Source organism: Acomys minous (assembly GCF_964271855.1).
Source record: "Acomys minous genome assembly, chromosome: 6".
Taxonomy (NCBI): domain Eukaryota; kingdom Metazoa; phylum Chordata; class Mammalia; order Rodentia; family Muridae; genus Acomys; species Acomys minous.
In genome coordinates, this window is record NC_140487.1 from 1096560 (window position 1) to 1123257 (window position 26698).

General features: G+C 43.2%; 1 protein-coding gene across 1 annotated transcript in view; it reads right to left on the reverse strand.

Moving 5' to 3' along the window:
• Nucleotides 1–26698, reverse strand: part of SND1 (staphylococcal nuclease and tudor domain containing 1) — a 406636-nt gene that overhangs the window by 334601 nt on the left and 45337 nt on the right. Inside the window, exons 5-10 of the mRNA XM_084788021.1 lie at nucleotides 24564–24724; nucleotides 23790–23881; nucleotides 22876–23034; nucleotides 21385–21491; nucleotides 18862–18952; nucleotides 5176–5289 (exon numbers count right to left, since the gene is read on the reverse strand). Coding sequence (XP_084644147.1) covers nucleotides 5176–5289; nucleotides 18862–18952; nucleotides 21385–21491; nucleotides 22876–23034; nucleotides 23790–23881; nucleotides 24564–24724 — 724 coding nt within the window. The remainder of the gene's footprint in view (nucleotides 1–5175; nucleotides 5290–18861; nucleotides 18953–21384; nucleotides 21492–22875; nucleotides 23035–23789; nucleotides 23882–24563; nucleotides 24725–26698) is intronic.

Sequence of the window (26698 nt, forward strand, 5' to 3'; positions counted from 1 at the left end):
AGTGTAACACAAAGCCCATGGAAGCTCTGGGCTGTGGAGCACTAGGCTTTCCAGTGTCAGATCAAAGCCAGGAGCTCCCTAGGAAGCCCTGAGATTGCACAATGTACTACCTCCTTCAAGGCAGCAGCTCAGAGAAGCCAGAGCCTTTCCCTGAGACTTATTTCTGGATAAACCACTGGATAAAGCAAGCTCTACCTTTAGAGAAGTCTGATGCCTGTGCAGGTTCACAAGAGCCTTCAGCCTGAAGGAGTCACAGCTCCTAAGAGCAGACACCAGATCCACCAGGAGTAATCAAGAAGCAAGACCAACCCCGCCAACATCTGCAGGCACACCCAACCGAATGCTTCTGAGGGAACAGTAACTACGTGCTCCTGCATTTAACCCTCCCATAGGACCATCCACCATAAACCAAGTTCCAGTCGAGACACAGGATCTGCCTGGCAATACAGGAAACCCTGGGAGAAAAAAGTCGTTCTGACCAGTGTCTTAAGTGCTTCCTCTTGCTCCAATTAGAACATAACCAGAGCAGGAGGGTAAAGTATACAGTTAGCCTGGAGCAAAATCTTGTCTTCCTGCAAAATTTAAGAGATGGTGCAAAAAAGAAAAAGAGGAAAAATCCAATTTCCCCTCTTTTGCACCCCACCCCGACTCTTGATGTCTCAAGATCTCTTTAACTGACAACGGTTGGCTACTATAAAGTTGCTAGGGAAGGAGGAAGCGAAACCCCACTGGGTCCTCGCCTGGAGCTCAGGAGGTCACCCCATGGCAGGAACTGCTCCAAGGCCACCTGCCTGCCTGTCACAGTGCTTGTCGTCAAGTCTTCCCTCCTGTTCTCCACCAGCGCCTGTATCTGCATCCTCTTCCGCGTGCTTGTTTGCTTAGACGGGGCTCCTACCATAAGCTGCTGGGTTAAACCTTTCTCCATTTCCAAGCCACTGACCCTCAAGAAAGCACCTGTTAGAAGGTGATTCCCAAGTGCACACCTGAAGGCTCTGCGCAATCCATCCACCACATACCTTCATCACAAACAATCCTCTAACATTCACTGTTTCCGCAACCACGAGGCCACTCCCCGTCTCCCCAAAATACACCATCTTTTCCTTGGAGACCAGATCTTGTTCTAACTAGGGCAGGAACATATTCTTGTGCAAGCTCTATCTTACACAAAGGCATCTAGCCAAAGGGACAAAGGCAGAACAGGAGCTGAAACTCAGCCTCCAATCTGTGTACCAAGCACTGACTGGCCTGAGGCTTCCTAGGGGAACGGGCACCCCTTTCTAATCTGCACTAAGATACCAAATGAGCTGGCACAACTACTAAGCTCCAATAACTCTGCCTTGAATACCTTTTTTTTTTTTTTTAATTAAAAAAAATTTTTTTTCTCTCTCTCTCTCTATGTAGCCCTGGCTGTCCTGGAACTCTCTCTGTAGATCAAGCTTGGCCTCCAACTCACAGAGATCCACCTGCCTCTGCCTCCGGTGTGCTGGGGTTAACATTGTGTGCCACTGTGCCTGCTTCCACCTTGAATAACGTGACTGGTCTTCCTGCCTGTCATAGGTATAAACATCGCAAAGTGGTAAAGGAAACTGAAAACCCAAGGCTCTCCTGCCCAGGCCTCACACATCTACATAAATCACAGCACCACTGGGAACCGGAGACAAGTTCTCTTCCCACACCCATACTGTAAATCTCTGCTAACTTTAGAACAGACGTAGAAGAGCTCTTTGGGAGAGCTCGGGGAATTCTTTAAGGAGAAAGGCAAATACTCTGAATCCCCCAAGACCTAGAGGGAGTGCTGGGGGAACAACTACAGTCCTTACTGTCACACACTCTCCCCTGGGAACTTGGTCAATTAAGGCATATCAAAAGAAACCACAACTACTCCTTACAGATCAGTTTTGTACAAATGTAAATTACTTTCATATCTTGTAAATCAAATCACTGACGTAAGAGTTTTAACTCTTTACACCTTTATCCTAAGCTTAAAACTCTGCAAGACAAGCCAGGTGCAGTGCATTCTGAGAGGCAGAAGCAGGCAGATCTCTGTGAGCTCGAGGCCAGCCTTGTCTACAGACTGAGTCCAAGGCAGCTAAAGCTACACCAAGAAACCCTGGGGGGCGGGAGAAGGAAGGCGGGTACAACAACTAAAACTAAAAATACACTATAAAATGTTGACACGTGACCCTTCCCTAACGACCAAGCCCATCTGTTTCCATATCCTAGCATCTATCCACTCTGCTATCTGTGGTTCATCCTAAGGCCCTCAGTGTATCCTGAGATGTTCACAGGACACACACATGCCCTGGCCCTGCCTGGGGTTTCCTGTCACTCACACACTACCCTCAGTGGCTGTCCATCCTCTGGTTCCCCCCAAACTCACCTGATTCTTGTCATCAATGTTTTCCAGCTCAGAAATTGCCTCCCATTTTTTAGCTGACTAACTCTGAACCACCATTCAGGCTTTAAATGTCATTTCCTCAAAGAAATTCTCAGATTATACATTCTCCGTAAACTTTAAACTTTTTTGTACAGCTCTTAACAGCAATGATATTATTTATGTGCGTCTACTAAACTTCAAAATTCATGAGACGGTCGCACATCCCAACAGTACCAGGCAGCTAGTAAATACTGATAGTGACTAATCCGTCCGTCTCGGCTTCTTGAGCTATGCTGTCCATAAAGGTAACCAACAACATCAACAACAAAAAGTCAACACTGCCCATCAGCCACTAGCCTCATGCAGCTACTTAAACCTGGAAGGATGCTGCAAAGAATTGAGATGAGTGTAAGTGTAAAATAATGCTTTAGTGTTCATTAAATGTTGATATAATATTTTGCATAGGTTTTAATAAATGTAAATGAAAGCTAATATTTTCATTTTTAAACGCAGCTAACTGAAGTTTGAAACAACAATGTTTGTGTGGCTTACATAATAGGCCTGAAGTGGCCATCCTCTCATGTGCTTACTTCCTGTCTTTCTTAGGGAAGAGCCAGAACAGCCGCACCTGGGTGCTGCAGGGTGCCCTCCGCTGTCGTGCTTGGGGGTGCTATAGCACCCTTCTCTAGTGGGACCCATTCCCATGTGCCTCCAGAGGAATTTAATGAACAAATGATGACAATCAGTCCTCATGTCTCTCAGAAGCCATATGCTGCTGACTTTTATAGCTAAGCCTTACTTAGAACTTTCTTAAAATGGAGTAAGATCTCAGGAGTGAACAGAAAGGGAGGGGGTAGAGAGCAAGAAGGAAAAAGAGGTTACTCATTCTGGTAGGAAATAAGAAATAGTATAATCAGAATCCAGCCTGAGCTAGGAAAACACAAGAAAATCAACAGCTGCCCATCAGCCACTGAGCTAAGAGAAAACGACCTTTCAGCAGCTAAGGAGCTCCGCAGGAACCTGGGGAAAGTTCTCGGCAGGTTACTTCCTTCTTCAGAAAACGTATTAGTCTACCTAAGCTCAACATGCCCAGGCCCTAAAAACTGCTGAACGTCCAGCCACACAGTCTACATTAACATAATGCTTTGGCTAATGATGCAGACATAAAAACTAACATTCAAGAATTCCACAGTTGTGGCTGCTGTGGGAAGGGCACAGATGCACAATCGTGGACTGCTCCCATCCGCTCACACTGGAGATGTGCGTTTACTCTGTGCAATGAGGCACGGCTACAGTTACTGAGATAACCTCGTCTTGGCATTTCTAAGCTTTCATGCATTTAAATTCTCAACCTTACCACAATACTATCTGCTGCATTAAACTGCCTCCTCTACCAGGAAGAACAGAGTAAAGGAACTGACTGGACAGACACTGTAATCACCATCCTATAAATGATTTTTTAAATGCATGATCTGATTCAAAAAATAATCATGATATTTTGATTTCACTCTTATGTGCTGTCTATAAACTAACTCGCTCACAAATGGCCACAGGGTTTGAATCTCAGCTTGTAATTGCACTGCAACATGTGTGCACAGAACAATGGAAAAGCAAATCTCTCATCTTTAAAACGACAAATGAGGCAAACAGAAAACCTGGCAATGCACAACCCTAGCTTCTACCACAACGTCTAGTGTCTAAAAGCCACTCCCTGGCACGAGCTCACACCAAGAACCTAATTCTATAACCAGTCAACACAAATGCTTACGCTACCAGAGGGAAATGACAGGAGCAAGAACGATGGCCTTAAAAGCAAGATATAACCCAACCCAGGAAAATACTCAATCCTTATCCCTACCAACTCAAATCACACATCCACAAAGTCTAGCCACAAGCTGCCTAGGTACACTGAAGACCTGCTCTTGTTGGAATTTCACACAAAGCATAATCACTTAGAACTGACATACACATTCAAGTCACACGGTCAGGCGAGCACTTACTCAGCTCAAAGTCTCAACAAATAGTACAAAATAATGCAGATAATATAGTTAGCAGTGGTAAGAAATGAGTAGGTGACCCCAGAGAGCGTATACACAAAGATTAATTTTTTTCCCCAGAGCAGAAACATAAGGAACTACCAAACCAAAATGGCCACATGTAAGTCAATACAGAGCATCTCCATCTTATTCTCTCAGAAAGATAAGATCTTCTTAAAATAAGATTCGCCCACCAACTCCCGAATCCCAGTCTTGACTGCTCTCCAGCTCCCTGGGGAGGAGTGCCAATAGGAACTATCTGAAATGGAGCAGAGCAGAGACTAAGCACAATTTTGGCTACAAGTACAAAGGCACAACACTTGCAGAATTGTGAAGACTAATAACCCTTTCCCATATGGGTGTCACCTTTAACTATTCTGGCGTCTTCTCTGGCCTGGCAGAAGTGCAGTTGATGCCTCAGTGACTTCAATGAGAATGGCTCGACAGGTTCTATGTGTGAACAGCGGGCAGTGCTGTTTTGGGGAGGCCTAGGAGGTACCTGGCTAGGACTGTCACTGGGTGTGGGACCTGACACTTCAAAACGCTGTGGCATGTGTGTGTACTCTTACCACCCCACCACCTCTATGTGTGCAGCTCAAGATGAGCTCATGGATCCAGTTCCTGCCACCGTTGCTGCATGTTACCGTTAAGTCCCACCATGACAGATCACAGCAAAGAAACCTTTCCTTCCAGAAGTTGCCTCAGTCGTGGTGTTTTTATCACTGTAGTAGAAAAGTCATTAACACGTTTCCCTGGTCTCACCTGTGTGCTGTCTCCCTCGAGCCTTGGTGGTCGGATGCTCGACAGGTGGATGGTCTTGTAGTCTCCAGAATTCAGCTTCACCACAATGGCGTCAGCATTCAAAACCTGCATTACCTGTAAGTAAGAAGGTAGCGATGTTTAAACTGGCATCCATAGTCCTCAGCACACAGCAAAGAGTCAAGCCTACCACAGTCAGACATGAAAGTGAGATAGGCAGCCAATATTGTAGACCCAATATTGTCTTCCTAGGAACAGTATCAGAGAAAACTACATGATACTAATCAATTCCCAAAGACCTTATAAAGATCTCTCAATAAGACAGAGGCTGTTTCATTCATAAAGATGACCAGTATTCACCTCTTGGTTAACTATAAGGCTGAAGGGCTAAAAATCTGGCCCCGATGCAATGGTTCATGCCTGGACTCTAAGGCCTCAGGAGACAGAAGGAAGAGGACCACCGACCTCGAGGCCAGTGAGGACTGTACTGTAAGCTCCAAAACAAGACATCCGGGGCTGGAGAGATGGCTCAGCGGTTAAGAGCACTATCTGCTCTTTCAGAGGTTCTGAGTTCAACTTCCAGCACCCACATGGTGGCTCACAGCCATCTATATCCCCTCTAATCCCCTCTTCTGGCCTGCAGGTGTACATGTAGATAGAGCACTCGTATACATAAACATAAAAAATAAAAAAGAGACATCCAGGGCTACACAGTAAAAACGCTGCTTCAGTAAAAATAAGAACTTTAAAAAACAACACACTAGGTCCAGTCTTACTGAAATTTTCCTGGATGCAAGTTTAAAACTAAAAATGAAAATCCGACTCAGCGACTCCAGTGAAAGAGGCAAGGGTTGAACTAGAACAGGGTACCACTCTCACTACATGAGAAAGGACCCAGGTAAGGTGCCCAATACAGAGAGCAGAGAGATCAAAGACAGGTGAGGGGCGCAGGAACTGTCATCTCAGCCCAGGAAAGAAGCTACGAAGCTGGAATATTAAATTGCTAAAATACTACCTCACCTACTTTACAAGTTATCTTTCTAGGATGCTACTATGGGCATGTCTGGCTTCGGACACCAAAATCATTACATTGCACGGCACTCTCAGCTGAAAGTAATTAACTTCCAGTCTGGGGCTCAAGGATATTTATTTGAAGTGCAAAAGCACAAATACTCCTGTGTGAAGGTTACAACACCCCACAAGTATATACAGAGTAAAATACACTCACACTGGGACATTACTGCACCACAGCTATGAGCAGAACCTATGATATGGCCAGCAGTCAACAGTTCACCCAATTATACACAGACCCTTGTTGTTTCAAGGCTGTTTGGGATTTTTCTTCTTCTTTCTTTGCAAGCATTACAAGGTTGCTGCTGACTACAAAATATTGCTGCCGTCCACTCCATCTGCAGAGTGAAAATCAGACTCTTCTATGCTTCAATCAGGCCCCATCAGGACCCACCAGGTGGCTGAACTAACGGGTCAGTGGCCACCAGGGAAGGACAACTGGCAACATCGCTCGCCTCTGTTTTGCATGAAACAAAAGCAGCTAGAGTGTCTGTTGCCGTGACAGACAGCACACTGGGCAGTGTTGTAAAGGGAGGCCTATTTCTTGGAAGGCTTGAGATTCTTCAGCATAGAACACACTCATTTATTCGTAGACTCATCAAAAACAGCTATTCTCCACCTTTGCAGAGAACCAGCCAATCACATACCAGAAAGAATAAAGAATGCTCAAAGCGGGGCTGGAGAGATGGCTCAGTGGTTAAGAGCACTGTCTGTTCTTCCAGAGGTCCTGAGTTCAATTCCCAGCAACCAAATGGTGGCTCACAACTATCTATAATGAGATCTTGTGGAGAATCACACATGTAGGCAGAATATTGTATACATAATAAAATAAATTAATTAATTTAAAAAAAAAAAGAATGCTCAAAGGCACAATCGTAAGAACAGGCAAAAGCCAAAAACAAGTTAGAAAGTATGCACAACACAAAATTGCAGTAGCTAAGTACTGTCATATAGAAAGAAAGAGAAAAGATGGCAGTTAGAATCAGACTGTGAGTCCATGGAAGGCTGACTGTGGCTGGCGGATGGAAAGACCTGGGTTTGACCACTGTGAATAAGGGCCAGTGGTCAGAAGCCAGACTAAGCAAATAAGTAATTGTTATCTGTCTACTATACAGTATTAGACTACCAACAGCAAACATTGGTGTCAAATGACCATAACCATTTTCCCATGTCCTTATGACAGAGCTGAGTCAAGAGAGCTAAACCCTAAAACCAGGTCAGAACCAAAAATACTTCTGGCCAGAGAAACTTAAAGATTGGAGGTAATAAAAATATATAAAATAAGGTCAAACCAGGGTTAGGGCTGGTTACCAGAACGGGTTACAGAACAACCAAATCCAAGAGCTTCCTACATCAATTAAAAACAAAACAAAAGTCCATAAGATACTGTCTAGAAGATACAAATAAAAATTTATTCAGGGGCTGGAGAGATGGCTCAGAGGTTAAGAGCACTGGCTGCTCTTCTAAATGTCCTGAGTTCAAGTCCCAGAAACCACATGGTGGCTCACAACCATCTATGGTGAGACCTGGTGCCCTCTTCTAGAGTGCAGGTGTACACACAGGCAAAACACTGTATACATAATAAATAATCTCTTTTTTAATTTATTCAGTTACAAAAACCAAAAGAGAAAATCTTATGTCTGTTACAATCTAGACATATTAATGCCAAGAAAACCTCATGTCAATAGAATATCTTCCCAAAGCTATCAACAGTGACCAGCAGGCCCAAACAGAAAAGGTCCAGTGACTGTGTCTCAATTTTTCAAAATCCCTCATTTGTGTGAAAAGAAAATGTTTGGGTGACAAAACATCTGAGGGACATGGGCTTCATAATATGTGCTAGTCTGCTATTCTAACTGCAAACCAAAGAGTATTTAAAAAAATTCCTCTAAGCCATACCAAGCAAAACTGCTCTACAGCCTGTCAATAACTCCTTCAAAAGGATACCCAAAAGAAAATAAGGTAATCTCTAGTCATCTCAAATGCACACATCTCACAGCATTTCCAAAATATTACTCTTGGACAGATCTGTACTTATTCCCAAACTCAAATTAACTCTTATTAAAATGTCAGTTGCCAAAACCATACAGAATTTCCTTGTATCACAACATGAGAAATATCCTGACAGCCCCGGCTTGCAAGCATACTCAGAGAGCAAGGGCACCAGGGAAGGTATCGCAGGGTCACACCTTCACCTTCACCTCTAAGCGTCCCCTCTGACAAGGCTAGTGTTCGTCACCCTTTATAACACCTTAGGGACAGCAGCAATTGGATTCTTGAAGCTTACATTTTAGGACACAGCAGAAGCCTCTGCTTGGCATATCCCTGATTAGCAACCTCCTCTTCAGAGCTGTGCACTCCAAAGCTGCCAAGGATGCAAGGCTTAGCTTTTGGAAGGAGGGCAGGAGGGAAGAAAGGAAGTGGGGGGGGGGGGAGTGGGGGTCTGGCCCCCCTGTAAACTGTGTCATCACTGCCCAGAAAACAAGCAATTGCTTTCAGAGACATGGAAGAAATAATAAAATACTGGGTATAGACACACACTGCGCAGTAAGTAAAACTCAGCGTGCATTCCTATCCAGAGCCTGCTCGTGGGCTCGGTTGCAGACCACCCCTGAACTGTTCTCAGGGAGTTTCTCATCAGGATGACTGACGTGTGCTCCCACTGATCGCTTCCACTACACACTACAGGTCTCTACCCAAGCCATCTGCATGCAGACACACCTCGAGATCACCCAAGGCTCAGGAGCAGGGCTCTGTGAGGAACAAGTCACCATCTGGACTCAAGGTTACATGCACTAAATCCGATTCCTTCCACACCACTTGAAATCCCAGTAGCAAAGGGAGAAATGTTCTCATGACGGTGAGAGATACAGGCTAAAGTCAGGAGAGCTGTGGACGGTGTCAAGGGAGAGAGACAGCAATCCCTTCTGTGGCCCCTGCCAAAGTGACCACCTACACAGCCCCCATAATGTTGTGAGGCCAGGGGCTGCTGCTACTTGGCTTCTTAGAGCCCTGCAGCCTGCATCAGATGACAAGATCTTACAACAGCCTTCTGGGCTACAGACACTCTCTAATAGCTCCCCAGATACATCCAACAACAGCTCTAGCACTACTACCAATCTTGGTTTACAAAAAAAAAAGAAAGAAAGAAAAAGCAGAGATTATCAAGCTTAACAGGGCTTCTACAGGGATGGCTGGAGACTGCCTGCCCTTTGATGAGGCCATTAGAAATGAAACACATGCCCTTCACCTCACTGATATGACAGCTGGTCTTTCTCCTACACCCTAGGACTGTGCACTGTCGGTTCTCCCTAGTCCATCACAAAAGTACAAATGCAATCTTGCTTTTGGGGAAAAAAGTTAACAATCACAATATTCTGGTACAATCAAACACTATCAGAGATAGGTAAGAGAAAACCATACATCAGACAAAAGTTCTATGGTAACCCTACACAAACTCCTCAAAACGGTCAAGGTCAAAGGAAAGCAAAGAGTTTGAGATGCTGTAAGAAAGACATTAAGGGAAATCTAAATAAAGTAAGGATGTTAACTAATACCAGCATATCAATACGGATTCATGAATTATAACAAATGCACCACACTCACATAAAATACCGAAGGACGCTGGGGTGGCAATGAATGGCAATCCTTTCAACATCCTAAGAACACTCCTGTAGCCCTTCCAACTCACAGCTGCAAAGCAGACTGCTAATGAAACCTTCCAACCACGTCTCAGCCTGTCTGGACCGCGGTTGACTAGTGCACTAGCAAAACCATCCCTACAACTTCCCTTCGCCATGCAGGCCTTTGATAAAGGTCAGGCAAGTGACAAATTTTTCATTTGTTCGTGGTTTGCTTTCTCTGTATGACTGCATGCGAATATACTGGCCAGTTGAGATCTCACCAAACATATTAAGTATCTTTGCTTAAAATGTTATCAAAGAGCCACTTCCACTCAGCATAAAGCTAGAAATTAGGTAAGAAAAGCAAATAAAAAGCATACAAATTGTAAGAGAATAATAAAATTATATTGCTCACAAGACATATATGAAAAAACAGATTCCACAAATATTATTAAACCAATAAATGAATTAAAGTAGTAGAAGACAAAATCAGTTATTTCTATTACACTAACAATAACATTTGAATTTCATCAGAAATAGTAAGCATCAACAAAATGCTTAGGAATAACCAAGGAAGTAAAAACAAAACATATACAATGCAAACTATAAAACACTGTTGAGGGAGATTGAGACCCTCAGTTGAGATCACCCTGCCCCCGCAGCACCCATGCAAAAAGCTAAGTATGGCAACACATGCTTATAACTCCACTGCTGGGAGGCAGGAACAAGAGCATTCTGGGACTTTGGTGGCTAGCCACTTTACCTAACTGGTGTTGAATCAACTTCTGGCCTGAACAGGCACAGGCATACATTCACCATACATACACAGAAAAAGTGTTAGACAACAAAGATAAGTAGGAATACATCCCATGAGTATGAATTAGAAGATCTAACATTGCCAACTTGTCGAGAGTATTTTTGCTGCCTAGGTTGTTGGTTTGATTTTGTCAATTTGTAAATTTAACACAATCCTATCAAAACCACAAATGTAATTACTTTTGCTTTCTTTTAAAATGTAGTGTTTCGAGTATTTGCATGAAATATGTGTGCACGGGCTATGTGTAATACTGTTGCCAAATTGACAAAATCTACAACCAACCCAGAGATTAGTTCCTGAGCATGCCTAGGAGGCATTTAAATGAGTTAACCAAGGTGAGGGGAGTATGAACCAGAACTGCCATCACCACCGCCCCATCTCAGCCTGGGCCCTAGACGGACTGAGGTGGAGAGGAGGAGCTGAGCACTGGCACGCGTGCTGTCTTGTGCTGACTGTGGGTGCCTCAGGCTCCTGCTGGGGTGGAAATCAGCAGAGTGGAGCCGTCGCTGTGATAAGGGACTGTGGTGGTTCTTAGGCCGCTGGAAGTCTTTTGTAAGTGCAACGTGGAGGAGTTTGGTGCGCTAAGCTGGCAGGGCCGATGCAGGTTAGAAGTATTCATTCCCCAGTGTCCTGACTAGAACTGAAAAGTAACAAGTTGCATCAAATTGCTGCTGCCTTGGCTTCCCTGCCCATGGACTGTATGCTGATTTGTGAGCTCTCTCTCCAAAATTGTACTGTCAGGTTATTTTATCATAGTGATAAGAAAACAAAGTAAGATAACAAGCCAGTCTGTGTGTGCTGTTCAAGCTTTACTACATGTACTACTTAAATGAGCAAACAAACAAGTTTGACAGCTTGTTCATTGGTATGACTTTGCCTTGCAGAAATAGGAAAACCTATAATAAAATCCACACTGGAGCTCCAAGGACCACCACATAGGTAAAAGAACAAAACCAGATGACACATGTTTCCTTATCTCAAAACTTACTAGAAAGCTACAATAACAGAAGTTCTGTCATAAAGACTTGCAATTCAGAATAGTGCAAAAGTGCAGATATGAACCTTTCCATATATGGTCAAATGGATATTGACAAGAGTAGAAATTCAGTAAGTAGAAAAAGACAGTCTACAATGAACCATACGCGAAGCTAGAGAAAGGAAAGACTGAGCTGGATTCTCAATGCCACACTAAAGATTGATTCAGACTGGATCCATAACAAATATGAAATTTCAAAAATCTTAAAAGAAATCACAGGGGCAAGGGATCACTGTCTTGATTCTGGCAATGATCTATTAGATATAAAACCCAAGACAAACATAATGATAACAAAAATAGCTAATTAAATTGCCTAAAAATTACAAATAAATAAACAAAAGCAACCACTTTGCACCAAAAGTAAAACTAACAGTAAAAGGCAACCCATAAAATGTGAGACAGTGTTCTAAATCATGTATCTGACAGAGTTAATGCCCAGAATATTTCCAAAATTTTTATAACTCAACAACAACAAAACCAAGCAGTCCAATTAAAAACCCTAAGTTCATAGCCAGCACCATAAACAACTTTCAGGAACTGGACAACAGGCGAAGCAAACTTCCAGAGACATTTCTCTAAAGCAGGCTATACAAACAGAGGGATAGCACAGGAAACCACTAGTCACAAAGGTCAACGTAAAGCAAAACTATAGTGAGATACCATAGTAACCATAGGGATGAATTCTCCAAGAAAATAAACGAGGGTCGGAGATCTCAGAAACATCATAACTAATGTCTATAGCTGTGATGCTGAATAACTCTTGAGCTGGAATCAAAGCACAAAAGTGACTGGTACAAAGTCAGATCCACTCTAACTAAATGGGCCCATTCTGCAGATCCACTGTGCGTCCATCACTACCTTACAGCTTCATGTCTGATGCTGGCCTTGGCTGCCAATGCCAGCCAACTATCTGGGCTCTCGGGCAAGTCTCAAAGGATTAGCTTGAAGGAAGGAGTTTGAGTAGTTTGTTTCAAAGCACAGAGTTGGGTGTTGTTTATGCTATTGTACAGAGAGCTAGCATGAGGTCTCTAACAAGCAGGGCAGTGAGAAGACACCTCTTGGGGACAAGCTCTTTCCCCCTCCCCCCAACAGTGCTATTCAGGTCTGTGAAATCTGCAATGCCCACAGATCCAGCAATAGGGACAGGGAAGCCAAGCCACGTGCTCAGGGGACCATATGGCTACAAACTGCACAGATCAGCTAAAACGCCACAGGGAAGGCAGGCAGGGAACTGGCAGGCCACGACAGGCACAAAGTCTCAGGCAGCTCAGCTAATCGCTGTGAAGGCAACATGCTTCCCGCTAACCTGGAGAGACAAGGAGAGCCCTCCTCTGTACTTCTTTCTTTAGGGATAAACTGCTTAAGCAGATGATGGAAACCAAGCTTTCAACAGGCCACGTGCATCAAGAAAAGCCTTAGCTGAGTTTCCAACTTCTCACAGTGAACCTCTTGACAAACACCTATCTACAGCTCCCCAGAACTCAACTGTTAGACCCAGAAGCACCCTGTTGAAGAGGCCAAGAGTTAGTTACCCTTTGCAAGGATTTCAGGTAATTTTAGTTGTGTCCTATAAAATTAACTCCTGTGAAACACAGTAACTGAGGGGGGGGGGGGAAGAACCCATATTTGGAATTGATTGGCAGGTCTGTGGGACTTCAGACTGTGCTGTGAGGGACCCAGAACCCCGAGGACCTTTTCAGTCCTTCTTGAACACTTCCTGGACATGAACACAGCTTTCTTTAGTGTGGGTGTGGAGGGAGGAGGGGCTGACAAGGAACTCAGGGCTGAACCTAGCCCCACACACATGCGTGGCAACATTCTACCACCTCTTAACATTTTCAATTGTTTAAAAATGACTACTGAGTTACAGCGGGATTTGAGGTTACAAAAAGCAATGACCTACAAAGCCCAACATATATTTATTGTGTGTTCCTTTCAGAAAAAGCTGACCAATCCTTCTTCAGAAGATAATATCAGAAAATAAGCCTATTTCTATCAGTTAATATTTGTGAAGACTTATTTGCAGTATGTTCCAACTACCTCTAAGCAAATAACTACCATTTACAGATACTCACCACACTTTCTAAATATGGGGAAAATTACCAGCTTACATAAATAGCAACCTTCTGGAGTCTGATTAAATAAATTATGGTATAGATTCACAATGGAACATTGAGTACAAATTAAAGAAGTTAATCCAAGCACTTATTTTGGTTCCTTCTCTAAACAATTATTTTTTAAAAATAAAAAAACATTAAAGGATGTGTTTAACCCACCTATTCATCTACTTACATAAGCTCAAGAATATAAAGATAATCGGAGAGACAAATAGTGCCCTAAGATCCTGAAAGCCGGTAGGTAAATGGATGAATATCGGACTCCACAGGCTCATAAGAGACAAATCCTGAGCCAGAAGCGAGGACAGTGAACAGGCAATCTGATATATGGTGCAGAGATTGCTACATCAGGCATCTTAAGTAACAACCAAAGGGCAGAACACTAGGATTGGCTTCAAATCTCTGAAACAGCTGCTACATTTCAAGACATATGCCCAAAATCTACAAACAATTTCAATGCTTATAACCTAGTATTTTAAAACTTTATTCTTAAATGAGAGACAATCAAGGTCCATCAAATACCTGAGAGGCCTCTAAAATGAAAAATAAAGAGCCAAAATAACCAACAGAAGGGCACAAAGAACATGAAAGAAAACTGTAAAATAATTAAAGGTAATTCTTCAGAGAGCTAGGAGATGACCTGAAACAAGTTTTAGATGTTTGATTTTAAATAGCAATAATAAAAGAGACGCATTCAAAGAACAAATGAAATTCTTTGAAACGAAAGGGGGGTGGGGTGCCATGCACGCCTACAGTCCCAGCACTCTGGAGGTGGAGGCAGCCGCGGCATTACAACAATCAGAACATATGATGGGAAGGTCTAAACACCAGTCATAAAGCACAGCACCCAAATGAGATGACTTCTAGGAAAAGAACAGAGAACATAAACAAAAGTAACAAAGCAGTTTAAACAATGAAAAAGACCTGAAACTGAAGGTCTAAACACTGACGCATGACGTCACGTCATGACGGCATGCAGGAAGAGTAGGACTAAAAACATGTCTGTGATTCCTTCTGGAAAGAAAAGGACTCATTCAGAAACGAAAAACAAAAATCAGAATCACCTCAGATCACACACACAAAAAGAAAACCAAATGACAACAAAACCCTAGGAAATTAAAAAAACTGAATGACAACTGAGCAATACTGTATCAATTCTCACGGGAAGTGTCTTCTGACACACACACACCCCTGCATTATTAACCAAGTGTAAATGGAAAATAGACACGAATGGCATCAAAATTTTACCTCAAGTAGTCTGTTGTCATGAAGTTAGAAAACAAGTGTGCCACCAAGTTGATGTAGTAAATCATCAAGAAACAGCCACAGGATGCAGCAAGTATCTCCTGATCTGAGAGCAAGGCAAAGACACCTCTTACGACAGAGGCGAAGGCATTCAAAGGTAAAAACATAGTAGGGGAAGAGCCAACTGGTCCAGGTTGGCGCTGCCCAGGGCTCAAGACAGAATCACAGAAGGTAAGATTAGCAACTGAATGAATATTTTAAAATAAAACTATATAGACAGAGAATATGAGAGTCAAATTAATAAAGTGTAATATATTTGCATATAAATGTTTTTAAAAAGTAGTAACTCCAGGGAAAACAAAAAGTATAGCAAAAGATTAGCTTTATTATGCAACACAGCTCTTAATAAGGAAATGAGCATTTGCAAGGTAAATACTGACAATTTAAACACAGTCATAATCATATTGGAAGAACATGTATGCCCATGTGAGTATTTGTGTTCGAACGAGCAATATAAATCCATTTTCTCCCATGGCATGAAAGAAAGAAGTTATGCTTACAAAGAAGAGGAAATAACAAATAAACCTTATATTCGGAGATATAAAGAGCCAAATCTTCAAAGTGGTTGACATGCCCAGGCATGGTGTCATGCCCAGGCATGGTGTCACATGCCTGTAACTGCAGCACTTGGGAGGCGGAGGCAAAAGGATGAGGAGGTCAAAGTCACAATAGACTTTGTCTAAAACAAACAAAGAGGCTGCCAATCTACAGTGAGATAATGAACTTGTACCAGAATACTGCTCCCTATGGGAGCCGTTCTTTCTTCATGAGAGAACTGCCTGGGCTGTACTCATCTCAAGCTCCCACGTCACGTGATGGCTCTCTGAGCAAGATGAGTGGTACGGCTTGGGTGTACTATGTCCCCTACAATCTGGTATTTGAATGCTTGGTCCTCAGGTGATGGCATTGATTTGGGAGGCTGTAGAACCCTTGGGATGTGGCATCCATTTGGCAGATGAAGGTCACTATGCTGGGCCTTGAAGGTTATACCCACTGGTGGCTCAGATCTGAGCTGACCTCTTTGCTCCCTGTTCCAGCCCCTGTGCAGTCTCTGCCACATGCTATCAACTCCACGGATGGAGTTTTGTTGGCGCCATGCCTTTCCACCCATGACACCATCATCAAAAAACAGCACTCCTCTCTTAAATTCTTTCTGTCAGATATCTGGTCATAGCAATGTGAAAGGAATACAACTTACAGAGATCAGGGACCATCTGATTTTAGGTAAGGAGCCAGATAAGCTTTGCAAATTATTCAACAGCTCAGTGGCAACTACATATCCTATTAACAATCTGATGCTAGAACATGAAAAGTCACGAGCAAGCATGGCAGCACACAACTTTAATCCCAGCATTTGGGAGGTAGAGGCAGGTGTGTGTTTGTGAGTTCAAGGCCAGCCTAGTCAACACAAGGAGTTCTAGGTCAACTGGAACAGCACAGTGAGACTCTGGCTCCAAAGAAGAACAAGAGTCACAGGTGATGCTTAAACAATTACACATAGTTATACCCCATTTACTCATGACAATGAAATTTAATTTCATGAAAATTTTACATGCCACACAATGGTCTTTTTCTTTATAAAATCTACAAGCCATGCAGTGCAGAGGGCAATGCCATATTTGATCCAGGGGCCCATGGTTGGCAAACGTTGAGAAGGTCGGTATGAACAGCCTAGTACAGAAGCAAAGCTCCATCAGAATTCTTCAAGAAAGATGTGTTTTGCTTACCTTCTCTGTGCTTTAGTCCTGTTTTACACACAATAATACTCAAGAATTTTTAAATTTCAAGAAAATATAAAATCTTTTTTTCTATTCACGTGTTTTTCTAAGTAGGCTTCTATTCAAATGACCTAAATGTATTTATTTATTTATTTATTTATTTATTTTTATTATTATTATGTATACAGTGCTCTGCCTGCATATATACCCGCAGGCCAGAAGAGGGCAACAAGTCACATTCTAGATGGTTGTAAGTCACCATGTGGTTTCTGGGAATTGAACTCAGGACCTCTGAAAGAGTAGTCAGCGCTTTTAACCTCTGAGCCATCTCTCCAGCCCCAAATGACCTAAATTATAGAGAGACTATTATCCTTCATAAATCTCACCTTGACAACGTAATAAATAAAACTTCACTGTAGTGATTAAAACACTTATTTTGGTAAAAAACAAAAAACAAAAACAAAAACAAAATCCAGAGAAAAAGGAATCCTGGGTTTAAGAAATAGAAGAAATATTCCAATTGCCATTTTGCCCTTTTCAAGTTGACAACATAGTCACATTTAAAATGAACATGTGCCTGTAATCCCAGCACTGTGAGGCAGAGATAGGATAATGGCAAGTGGGAGGTTACATGAAAATCATGGTGAGACCTTGTGTCAAACAAAGACATACATACGTACATACATACACACATAATAAGTATCTACATGCATACATACACACGTACATGCAAATGCAAGGCTCAGTCACTGACCATTAGAATTCTTCACTCACTAGCAACCCCTTAGTTCCCCAGTCGGTAGGATCTGCTGGGAACAGGGCAGGCCAGAGGGACATTTCCAAGTCTTAGCTCCAGCACTGCTCCCACAGCCTCTCAGAGATGTTAGCAAGCTCTGAGTGGATGGTCACCCTCTGTACAGGTGCACTCTTACTTACAGGTAGGTAGACAAAACCAAATGAGATTCAAGATGGCAAAGCAGCCCACACGCACATACACAACTCCACATTCCTCAGAGAAAGGAAGCAAAGGTCCATTGTGGTCTACCTCAGGATATAGAAGACGCACTGGGGACTATGTCCCCACGGACAAACGTTATTCATGCCCATCACCGAACAGCTGCTTAGACACCTACTTAAGGAGGGGAAGAGGCCAGTTGAGCTCTGTAACCTATCACTTGAGCATGGAGAGGGAGGGAGAGAGGGAAAGAGGGAGAGGAGAGGGAGAGGGAAAGGAAGAGAGTGAAGAAAATCAATCAGGCAATGCCTCAGAGTCTTTACAAAAATGTTCCAATTATAAGGCAGTGTGGGGATTTCTCAAGCTGACAGTGCCACCTAGTGACTTTCCAACCTCAATTCATGGTTAACTGATGGAGACTGCCACTGTCCACAAATATGGCTATTTAACCACAATTTGCCTATAAATAGACCAAATCTTCAGTGCATCTTAGGAAAAGCAAAAACACACTGAAAACGTCACAGGATTTAGAGAAGCATAGAACTCTACTACTCAAATTACTGACACTTTAAAAAAAATTTCTCGCCAGTACCAGTAATATAACCACTTAATCTATTTAACGGCTCTAGCTCCCTTGGAAGCAAGCAATCCACCCCAACACACGTCAGGGCAGGGAAAATACTGAAACCACAAGAGTTCCAGAGAGAATAAAAAGAAAGCTGAGGACACAGGAAATCCCAGAGTGCCAGTTGCAAAGCAAAACAAATAAATAGATATCTCAAGTATGAGAGTTATTTTGAGCTAGCAATGCCCACAACATTAATTCAAGAACTTATAGTGAACTGATGCTAATTTACAATGAGAAATGCAACACACACACACACACACACACACACACACACACACACACACACACACACACTGGAAGAGGCTTCTCTTGAAACAGTCAAGAGCTATAGCATTTCTAATTGTTCAGATCCTTGTGTCATTGCCGGCCTGGCAATGTCCATGTCCACTCTGTGTCTCAACATGCTGAGAATGACTCACCTTGGCAACGAACTGCTTGTCCTTTTGGTCCAAATTAGCAGTGGGAGGCACATAGTCTCTCCATATTCTCAGCCTGCGCTCCTTGGCAAACCTGGCAACAAAGCAAGGATGCAAGATCATTCACAGACTGGTCCACTGCACCTGAGCCCAGCAGCAGCAGCACAGAGCAGGTAAAGCAGGAAACCCTACTACCCTACCCTGTAGACAGATCCAGAGAACACAGACCACAGCCAACCAGAGCAAAGCCCGATGACAAACGTGAAAGGGTACAGCAAATAGAAATGAACAAACGGGGCAGTGTTGGCACACACACCTTTAATCTCAGCACTCGGGAGGCAGAGGCAATAGGATCTCTGAGTTTGAGGCCAGCCTAGTCTACAGAGTGAGTTCCAGGACAGCTAGAAGAACACAGAGAAACCCTGTCTCAAAAAACTGAAGGAAAAAGAAAGATACATTCATATAGTAAACTTATGAATGGCCAACTGAGATCCTGGTGTGCAATGTCAGAGCTTGGAGAGCACAAGTCCACCTAAATAGTTAACTCTTTGGTTTATCTAGTATCTTCTAAGTCAGTACTATAATACAGAGCAATTATTTTCTTAAATAAGATACACATGAAAACATTTTTAATGAATCATAGGCCTGCCTGATTGGCATTTGAACTGTAAAAGTCTGATTCAATTCAGAAAATATCAACATAGTGTATCTAAAGCACACTTGAAAAATAGACAAAATCTGCAAACTTTCATTAATAAAAGTTCAAAAGCCACGTTGTCAGGAATTCATTACAAAATACTAAGCCCAGTAGGTTATTTTCTGAGTCAGACCAAGAGTGGGAAATTGAATGTGTACAATGATTTAAAAAAAAGAAAAAGTCAATGAACAGCTGTCTTAAACTATTTATGAATAAGTGGATGCACGTGCAGCAGGAGAGAACCACCATTTCTGAGCACAGCATTGCAACCGCTCTTTTAAGCAGCACTAAAATAGGAAAAGACAAAGGAGGATATAGTAGTTGTAAAATACATACAGCATTTCCACAGAGAGCATGTAATTGTACCCACAGTGCATGTCACTCAGATATGGGAGGCAAAATAGCAGACAAGCAGTCATACATTGAGATATGATTTGCGTTCTCTGGTCTAAGCCTGTTTTGTAGTGACTCTCTTTTTTTAAAAAAAAATCTATAGTCTCCTACTACTGTTAGAAACCATAGATATTTTAATTGTACTCACTTTCTTCAAAGACAGGCAGGAACTTAAAAAAAAAATGTCAAGAACATTTATCAACCAAAATAATAACTTAGAACAGTAATAAGTAGAAAATAGAAGTTTCTGAACCAGAGCAAGCAAGCAAGCAAGAAACCGAGCATCACAGAATAATCACAAGTACTTGAAATACTTTATCTACAAGACTATTATATCTTTTCAACTTAATTATGACACAATGTAGGCTTGTCATATCTCTTATCAAATGGCCCAGATTAAAATATGTTTCCAGAAAACTCGCAAGTGTCTGCCTACAGACTCAGGAAAATGTAGAAGTACTCAGAAAAGGCCTAACAAGTACTACAGCCATCTTTTTTTTTTCTTTCTTTCTTTCTTTTTTTCCTCCTTCCTTTCTTTCTCTTTCTTCTTACCTGTGAATCTGAATGGCAAAAAACAAATAACAAAGCCACTGTAATTTTAAGGTTCTGCGCTCAGGTTCCAGGCCAGGAGACTTAAGGACTGTCCACAGTCACCAGCACTCCCTGCTCCTGCTCCCCGCTCTCCTGGAACTGGAGCTTCAGGCTTGGATGGCATCGCTCCCCTCCGGGGACTCCTGGCATCTGCTGTATTTTCTTCTCCACCAAATGAGTTCAAAACACCTAGCTAGACTTAACTAGTGAACAAGCCACCAATCTAGGATGTCCATACTCATGTCTTCTGGAAGGTTATCATCACCTCAGAAATGCATGCCCACTGATAATTAAAACACGAGGGTATTCAGCCTGTATGTCCTGGCCCTAGTACAGGACGCACAGGCTCCGCCTCCCCATCATAGCTCCAAACGTGCCTGTTTGGAAACAGCTGACAATAGTTCATTCCATCTCTCATTTCAAACACCTAAAACATAGACCATTTAAAGGGGAACTTTGAGAAAAATGAGGAAAAAACATTTAAAAAGTGAGCCAAGAAAGGAATAATGTCAGCCGGGCTGGCAGACGAGCTTGCCACCAAACCTGATGCCCTGAGCGCAACTCCAGTCCTCATGTGGTGAAAACAAAGAACCAACTTAACACAAGAAGTACACACACACACACACACACACACACACACACACGAAGCTCTCACTCCTAGGCATTAAACTAATATTGACCTAAAGTTTAATGTGTGAGTCACTCTATAGGACAGCCCAGGCTATCCTTCTTTTGGGATTTCCAGTTCCTTTACTGAAATAAAACAGGCAGTAATGCAGCTGGGTGAGAGAAAATGACCAGTTCCTTCCCTGAAATCCCTAGCAAGGAGCCCTGGCAGGCCTTACCTCTCAGCTGCCCTCAGCTTCTCTGCACCCCGGGTATAAACTGCAATTGACCAGTCCACACAGCGCGCAAAGCCTTCCTTCAGGAGCAGTTCAGTGATGTTGCCATTCTACGAGACAAGGCACGAAAGAAGACAGACACGGGTCACACGCTACTTCTGACACAGCAAACACAGCCACCATGTACCTGGTACTTTAATTTTTATAAAATAGGAAAAAGAAGTTTCTCTAACTGAGAAATCAGACGCGGGCCACCACTGTGAGGCTCCTCTCAGCAGCCTTGCCCTCATATCCCAACACCACCCAGCCCAGCAGCTCTATTTAACAGGGGCAGAATAAATGTTAGTGGCATCGGATGGAATTGACATTTCAATAGCTCTTCTTGCGGGCAGAGGAGGATGTTAATCTTCAGAAGAGATTACACCATTTTCCTCTCCTTGCTAAGAATCACCCCTCTCTCCCCTTTCCGTAAGTAGTGAGCTGAGGAGCAGACTGCGTGGGAAAAGCACAGGCCGCATTTTGCCTGGTGAACAACAATTCATATACTGCTGTGGCACAGAACCATCTGGCAGGGCATGGCCAGAGTCAGCACTCCAGACGACACAGACGTGACCTTGGCACCCTGCAAACCAATCCTCCCAGCCTTCGACAGCTGCTGTCCTGGGGTCATCTAGCGGGAAGAGGAACCGCAGATTAACCATGCATTACATCCCTGTCACACAGTGAAAATCCTTAGTTCTCACACCTCATCAAAGTGCACAGGGTCAAACTCCAACAGTCACAACCACAACAACACAAAAAGATAAAAACTCAAAAGCCCCCAAAAGCCCTAGTTCCCACTCAAAAGAGAGTTAGGAGGTAATTAGTTAAAAATAAGAATACAGAAGCTGGAAAGATGGCTCAGAGGTTAAGAGCACTAGCTGGTCTTCCAGAGTTCCTGAGTTCAATTCCCAGCAATCACATGGTAGCTTACTACCATTTATAATGAGATCTGGAGCCCTCTTCTGGCGTATATATGTAATAAATAAAATTTTAAAATATCTTAAAGAAAAAGGAAAAAAAGTGTTTTCCTTTAAAAAAAAAAAAAAAGAATATGAGAAATAATTTTTCCATATGTCTCCTCCTGATTGGTGTGCCAATACCAAGACAGTTGACTGTTTGGCTACATATGAAATCCCCAGGCCTACTCCCCACTTCTGCAGGATGTAGACACCCCCAGCCTTCCGCTGGCAGCTTCCAGACTCAAAGATTTCCCTTTATGAATCCGGGAGCGTTTGAGATTAACTTCCTAAAAGGTCGATGCACGGACTTGTGCAACACCACACAACAAATGGTATCTGCACAGAAAAGGCTCCTGAGTCAATAGATAACACCCAAAAACAAAAACAAAAATCAAAAACAAAAAAGATGCCAAGACTTGAAACAACATTGCACAGAGAGAAAGAGCAGCAAACTGAATCCACGGCAGACCCGTCAAACCCTCGCTGCACTCACTGGATGAAGGATGGTACCCAGAATGTTCTGGTTGTGGCAGCTCTCCAGAATGATTTGAACATCTCTCTGAAGCAGTCGCGACTCCGTGAAAAACTTGGCTTCTGCAGCAAAAGGCTCTGGTGTTTCACTACCATCTGCTTCTCGACGGAAAGTCGGGCACTGAAGGAAAGCAAGGCTGGTGAGCAGAGCAACTTGAGTGGAGACCCCACCCACTGCAGGCTTCCAAGGGGCGTGGGACCACAGCCTGAGCTCAGGAGTTCTCAAAACTGCCCTTCTGACCATCTTTAAAACACCACACTAATCAAGCTTCCTGTTAAAGGCAAATGAAATATACCACATAGGGAAGCATTTTAATTTCCTTCAAAAATGTTCCCTTACCGCGAAAAGATCAGGCAGTTCCTTACTTTCAATGCCTAATTTTCTTTTTTTTTTCTTTTTTTTTTTGGGGGGGGGGCAGGGGTTGGTGGGGTGGGAGAGTTCTAAGACAGGGTCTCTCTATGTTAGCCTTGGCTGTCCTGGCCTCACTTTGTAGACCAGCCTGGCCTCGCACTCACAGCGATTCGCCTGCCTCTGCCTCCCAAGTGCTGGGATTAAAGGCATGCGCCACCTAGTTTTCTTTTAGACGGGTATTTTCCATGGACTCAGTTCATAGCTTCAGAGCCACTCATGACCCCGTTCTCCTACCCTCACATCTCCAGTGCCCTACACCAAACAGACCTTGACTACTTTAAATCTAAAGGAACTATCTCACTATGATGCTTAAACCAAAATAACGATGAAGGGCTCTGCCCAATGGCTCATAGTTTGAAGAAAAGTAGATCCAAAGTCTCCAGGTTTAAAAAAAAAAAATCTACCTATCACTGGACACTCCCACAAATGCCAAACACACTGTGCAATGTCATATGCGGTCTAACCTTAATCCCAGACAGCATAACGGTGACAAGGTAGTGATCTGGGAGCAGCAGGGCCCGGACGACACTGCCATCTCGAACGTGCTCGATGATAGCTGAGTGACAGAAGAACAAAATGACAGCTCGAGAAAGTTGTTCCAGAGTTAGACAGTACCCAGTCCACTCGCATCTAACCATCTCCTCTCCCTCCCAAAAACCTGAAGGGCCTCCCTCACACAAGTAGAAAAACGCTGACAGAGCAGGGAATGAGTCCAGCAGAGTTCAGAGCAGGCCTGCTTCTGTCTCCTAAACTACTAAGGCCTCAAGAACTGCTACTCAACAAAGTCTACGATGCTCACAAAACAGCTAATAACCCACACCGATCTTGCTTATATTTTTCTAAATCTATAGTCAGTAAGGCCCCAAAGGAGCAAAAACTATATAGCATATAAATGTTTACACACACACACACACACACACACACACACACACACACACACACACATAAAATTTATGTTTCCAAGTTTCAGGGTTAGTTTAAACACCCTGAGAGAACACAAACTACACAAGGTGCAAAACGCTAACAATTTATGCTCAGCAACAGTACAGGGCTGAAGTAAGTTCTGTGAACCCATTCACAGCCCCTTCCAATCCCACGGTGTTCTCTCACCCTTAAGGATTCCCTTTGGATACTAAATAAGCAAAAGAAAGGTTCACTGGATCTTATAAACCCCAAGGGTTAAAGAGCAAACAGAAAGAAATGACCCTGAGTCCACTGCCTTCGCCTGCCACCCTCACCATTGACAGGCTTCTGGTGGTGGGAGTCCACGAAGTGCCTCGGGTTCTCAATGGTGTACTTGAGGTCCCGGATGGTATGGGAGCCGCTCCCTTCACTCCACATCCCTTTCCTCGACGCTTTGGCTTGTTCCTCACATTCTGAAAGCCGGTTCTGCTCTGGGCTGGGGCATGAAAGGAAAACAAACTGTGGTTAGTGGTTCACAAACAGGAGCTGTGGAGTTCTTTGCCAGTTGGTTTCTTCATCATCTCCCCTAAAAGAAACCAAGGCATTTACTGAACCAGAAAATCACCATAGGCACAATTTCCAAATTCCAAATTTGTTCCTTCAAAGGACAGATGCGATCCTAAGAGGATCTAATGGGAGGGTCTAAAGAACACGAAGTTCTTCTGCCTGCAGCTACAACAGAACACGTTAATGGCTCCAAGGGGAGCCACTCCAGGGGGTACAAATTCATTTAAGCCTCCCAGATTCCAGAAGCCAGGCCCAGCTCAGCAGGGTAGAGCGCAGGGAAGGTGACTAAGAACCACCCTCCCGCCCCCTCAACCCTTCTCTATCCATGAATCAAGGTCAGGCCAGCTGCAGGGTGCACTGCTGTCACAGAAAATTTTGGCTCCAAATTACTTAGATATCCAACAACAGCAGTATGGAAATAAAGCCTCCTCCTTCATCAGGCAGGAAACCAATAGTAGAGCAGCCCAAGAGGAAAAGATAAAAAACACAAGTTCTTCCTCAGGGAAGAAGAGTTAGCCCAGAAATGACTGTTTACTGTCACGTCTGAGCTACATGTAGGAAAAACCAAAGAACTACAAGGCTTTTGCAGATTCCAAACACCTGGGGCCATCCACAGGCATACACACATTGAATGAACTTCCTCTCCTTGGCTCTAGGAATTTCTGTCCAAGCAAGCATGACCTAACATTTCCCAAACTAGAAATTTGTGGTACCTTTCTTCCTTCTCTTCACCCAAAACATAACCAAGGGATTCAGAGATCTCCAAATTCACAGTTAATAAGAATTATTTAGATTGTGGGGGTAGCAAAAGTAGAAGCAAATGAAACACTGAATAGAGGCAACTTTAGGTCTAGGGGAATTAGTACTCCAGCGGCGGCAGCAGCACAAAACTGTTACGGGGTTTTCCTTTATTCATTCCAGTTGCTAACTGAATTCCAAAAAAAAGAAAAGAAAAAAAAAAACAAAAAACAAAAACAAAAACAAAAAAAAACCACTGGAACAGTAATCATGCCAGTAATTGTCCTTAAGTTAGAACTGTGGCATGCTTCCAAACACACCACCTAAAAACAAATGTCTTAATTTAACCAATTCCCACAGGCACACAACAACAATTACAGAGTCCAGCAAAAGTCTCCTTACAATCAGCCAGGACCGCAGGTTCACAGCAACTGACCTGGCCCAGAGCCTCAGAGGACAGAAAGAAGGCAAAGGAAACAACTGTGCCTTTGGCTCACTCTCATCACGGGTACACCTGACGCAAATACTTCTCCTAAGCCTTTTCTTTGGCTACTGCCCGTGTACAGCCTCCAAATCACGGATGGAGCATATCACTTTCCACAGACGAAAGTGTTAATTAAAGCCAGCTGCAATCCACCCACTGAAAACACAAGTGAACTTGAACATTTATGTTACTAGAAGCCTTACATATCTGTCTTCTAACAAGCTCACACTGCCATTGGCTACACAAATATGCTTTTATCTGTTAACAAAGTACCCACAAATTCAAGACCATGGGTTCAGAAACAATGTAGCCCTGTCAATTAAACAGTTGTTTTTTCACTGCAGTGCTCCTTGCACCTACGTGAAGCCCTATCTTTTTTCACTGTGTCTCCCACCAGAATGCTAGCACAGCCATGTTCTCAGTGCACAGAACACAGCCTGCTACAAACCTGAGGCTCAATAACCATTAGGGTTAGCTGGCTGGGTAAATACTCTGTAATTGCATATCTACGTATCTATGGTCTAAGACCCACTAATTCATAAACAAATTTAAAAAGAAAAAACAACAACAAACCTGCCTAGTCTCCGGGCCTGTTAAAGCAGGTACACATAAATCAAATACCATTAAGTAAATGTTAAGTGACCTCCTGGCTCAAAACAAGCCATGAGCAAGAAGATCTCA